We start from the raw sequence: 3635 nt of genomic DNA on the forward strand, positions 1-3635 counted from the left end.
TCTTCAGGGAAAATAACCGTCTTCGTAAAACAATTTATATGAACACGATTGAATTCCAACTAGTTCATTCCCAGGTTAATATCAAGTTGTTCTACCGGAAGGCACACTAAGTCCATTCTGAACTCCCTACCAAAAATATCAATCGGACAATTCAAACAAGCAGATGAAGTAGTCACTGAACCCGATGTAGGAGTGTCTATAACCATACTTTCATTCATATCAGATATTTCCAAATTCAATCTTTTAGCACAATCCAAAGAAATGAATGAATGAGTCGCTCCAGTATCAATAATCGCAATTAAAGGTGTGCCATGGATAAAACACGTACCTTTAATCACTCGATCATCAGGAGTAGTCTCTGACATAGATAAAGTGAACATTTTCCCACCAGATTGATTCTTCCTTGGTTTAGTACACTATGGACTGATATGACCTTCTTCACCGCAGTTGTAGCAAGTCACGGTCTTCCCCCTACAATCAACAGCAATATGACCCGATTTACCACATTTTAAGCACTTCTTCTCTTCACTCTTGCACTCACGAATGCGATGTCCATACTCACCACACTTATAGCACCTAACAAGAGTACTAGAATCTCCCCCACTAGGCCTTTCCCAACCACTAGTTTTCAGATTTCCTCTGCCATACGGTTGACCTCGATCCATATGATTCTTTCCTCTCTTGTCAACCAACTCGTGATAGTGGGATGACTTTATCTTGATGTTATCTTCCTCGAAGATCCTACTACAATCAACCAAATCACCAAACCTGTGAATCCTCTAGTACTTGATATCTTCTTAATCTCATCACAGAGGCCATTTTCAAATTTGATACACTTAGAGAATTCACTAGCCTCATCATTGTTGTAATGAGTATAGTACTTAGCGAGCTCCACAAACTTGGAAGCATACTCAGGGACATACATGTTACCGTGTTTCAGCTCCAGGAACTCAATCTCCTTTCTTCCCCGAACATCTTCAGGAAAATACCTCCTCAGAAACTCTCTCCTGAATACAGCCCAACTGATTGCTCCACCACCAGCCTCCAGTTCAGTTTTGGCAGCAATCCACCAGTCATCAGTCTCCTCAGCTAACATGTGAGTACCATACCTCACATTCAGATTTTCAGCACAATCAATCACACGGAAGATCCTTTCAATTTCTTTCAGCCATTTCTGAGCACCATCAGGATCGTGTGCCTTTAAATAACGGAGGATTGATCCTCTGAAAATATCCCAGTTTCCTATTAGCACTAATTCCAACTCTGTTGGGATTTCCTCCCAGCACACCAGCAATCATTTCTAAAGCCTCGGCAATTGCATCGTCATTCCTTCCACCTCTTCCAGCCATTGTTCTGCTAATTCACAAAACAATTTCCATTAGAACAAAAGTATTTACAGTGTCAACTCACCCTAGTCATATACGAGGGAATAATTAACAAAACGACACTGGCCATAACGACCAACTATGCTCTGATACCATTATTATAACACCTTTCTAATCCCCCGCGGAATATAAAATAAATTCAGAGCAAACATGTACAAGGATGTTACAACTCCTTAATAAAAATAAAAACAAAACATCTATTTGTCATGCTTTCGAAGGAACATAAACCAATATCATTTAACAAACATATTCAACACAGCGGAATGAATCTCATAATATGGATAGTGTAAATTTTCAATAAATCGTCACCATGACCACCGTCTCAATATAACTAAAATTATCCAATAATTAAAAACAAGAGTTTATTTAAAATAAATCTAAAGCAACCGTTCCCCAGTGTTACAAGACCAGAGCATGACACTGACCCGACTGAAAACTAAACGAATTAGCCTACAAGCTATCCTCATCAAGCACAACGCCGCTACTCCTTAATCTGAAAATGATCAACAGTAAGGGTGAGACATGTCACAATTAAACTATATTATGAGTTCATAAACAACAAAACATCATAATTAAATCATTCACCCTATTGTAACGTATTTTAGATTTCAGGAGTTATTCACCAACAGTTACGAATGCAATCATACACAAACCACATCACCACAATATAACACTGAAAATCTTCCAATCACGTTATAACAACACTTATACAAATGCAATGACTCTATGCATGTGGTATCAATCATGGGTTTAACCCATCTCACCGATCCAAACACCATCGGGATATGGCCACCACCAACTCACTAATTCCACACAATGGGAATTAGCTACCACTGAATCCAAACACCACCGAGATACAGCCACAATATGATTATGAATGCATGCACAACATATGGCATACTAATCACCAACACAAATTAAGATGAACAATTTCATCACAACATAACTCACCGTTAACAACACCGAATTCATTATATTTAGGTTTCAGCATAATCATATATTCACACCATACACAATCCACACCAACATAACATCAACATCACCATTACACTATTACAACATCACCACATGGTCACATCCATTCAAAGTATGCACACATGTATAAACACTCCATAACGGATTAAATCGAGATTTCAAAATAAAATCGAGTTACTGCCTATTAAACTAATTTATTAGATTGAGCACTCAATTACCTTACCAATGCTCAAAATAGCGTCTAAATTGGACTTACGGTTTGAAAGATATGAGTTTTTAAAATTAAAATATTTTCAAAAACATGAGGTGTAACCGATTACAGCATAGAGTGTACCCGGTTACGCGTTAACGTCAACAATTCGCTATTTTCAAATTTTAGCCTGTAATAGGTTACAGCATAGTGGGTAACCGGTTACAGACCCAAAAACTCCATTTTTTAACTAAATTTCAACGTTGTAATCGGTTACAGCTCCGCTGTTACCCGGTTACAGCGTAACTAGTAGCAGAAAATCCTATTTTTACAACACTTCCTCTTATCCAATTCAAACCAATTTGCACCAGAACAATTATAACGTCGGAACAGGTCCAAATTGAGTGTTTTACCACAATTCTATTATGGTTTGGGGTTATCTAACATCAAGCAATAACCTATAATCATGCAATTTCATCAATTCCTCCAATTTATCCTAAAGGTTACAAAACCCCAAAATCTCTAACACATTCAATCGGAACAAACAATATATATAATCAGTCTTATCATTCACAACTAATAATATAGGCTAAAAGGATTAGTCACCCCTTACCTTAGCCAAAGTTCTTGAATGCTTTCCTTTTTTTTCTTCCTTTGCTCTTTCACGTACTTCAGTTCCTCTTCTTTCTCTCTTTTTCTTTCTATTTCCTTTTCTTTTCCATTTCCTTTATTTTATGATAAATAGAATAACTTAGTAAAAGGCCTACTAATGAACACATTCCCTTTACTAATTGTCACCCTGGCCCAATTTCTCTATTTTCATACTTTCTCCAATAATTCACCAAAAATTCCAATTAATTCCAAATACATAATTTAATTCTAAGTAATCTAAATAATTGAAATTATGGGGTATTATAATTGACACCACAAAACCAAATTACACACCAAATAAATTTATTCCAGGATATGAAACCATTTTTACAAGAAAGTACATTGTATTAGGTTTCTCCAAGTTCGAACGGTGAGTCAAACGGACACCCGAAACTCAAGTTATGAATTTTTGAAGTTTTACAAAAGTCCTGTAT

The 3635-nt window shown here is 36.6% G+C and overlaps 1 protein-coding gene across 1 annotated transcript; it reads right to left on the minus strand.

Moving 5' to 3' along the window:
• Positions 1-712: 712 nt before the first annotated feature.
• On the minus strand, positions 713-1349 carry LOC131648857 (uncharacterized). Its single transcript, XM_058918586.1, has 2 exons — positions 1210-1349; positions 713-1109 (listed from the first exon to the last, which is right to left on the minus strand). The coding sequence occupies exons 1-2, from the start codon at positions 1347-1349 to the stop codon at positions 713-715; spliced, it is 537 nt and encodes a 178-aa protein (XP_058774569.1).
• Between the last annotated feature and the right edge of the window lie 2286 nt (positions 1350-3635).

This window comes from Vicia villosa, linkage group LG2 (assembly GCF_029867415.1).
Source record: "Vicia villosa cultivar HV-30 ecotype Madison, WI linkage group LG2, Vvil1.0, whole genome shotgun sequence".
Taxonomy (NCBI): Eukaryota; Viridiplantae; Streptophyta; class Magnoliopsida; order Fabales; family Fabaceae; genus Vicia; species Vicia villosa.

Bases quoted from the DNA above. Each gene is read 5' to 3' on its own strand.
- LOC131648857 (XM_058918586.1), bottom strand. From the start codon at position 1,349: ATGGCTGGAAGAGGTGGAAGGAATGACGATGCAATTGCCGAGGCTTTA. The intron at 1,110-1,209 runs GTTATTTAAAGG...TCTGAATGTGAG, and splicing joins TTTCAGAGGATCAATCCTCC to GTATGGTACTCACATGTTAG.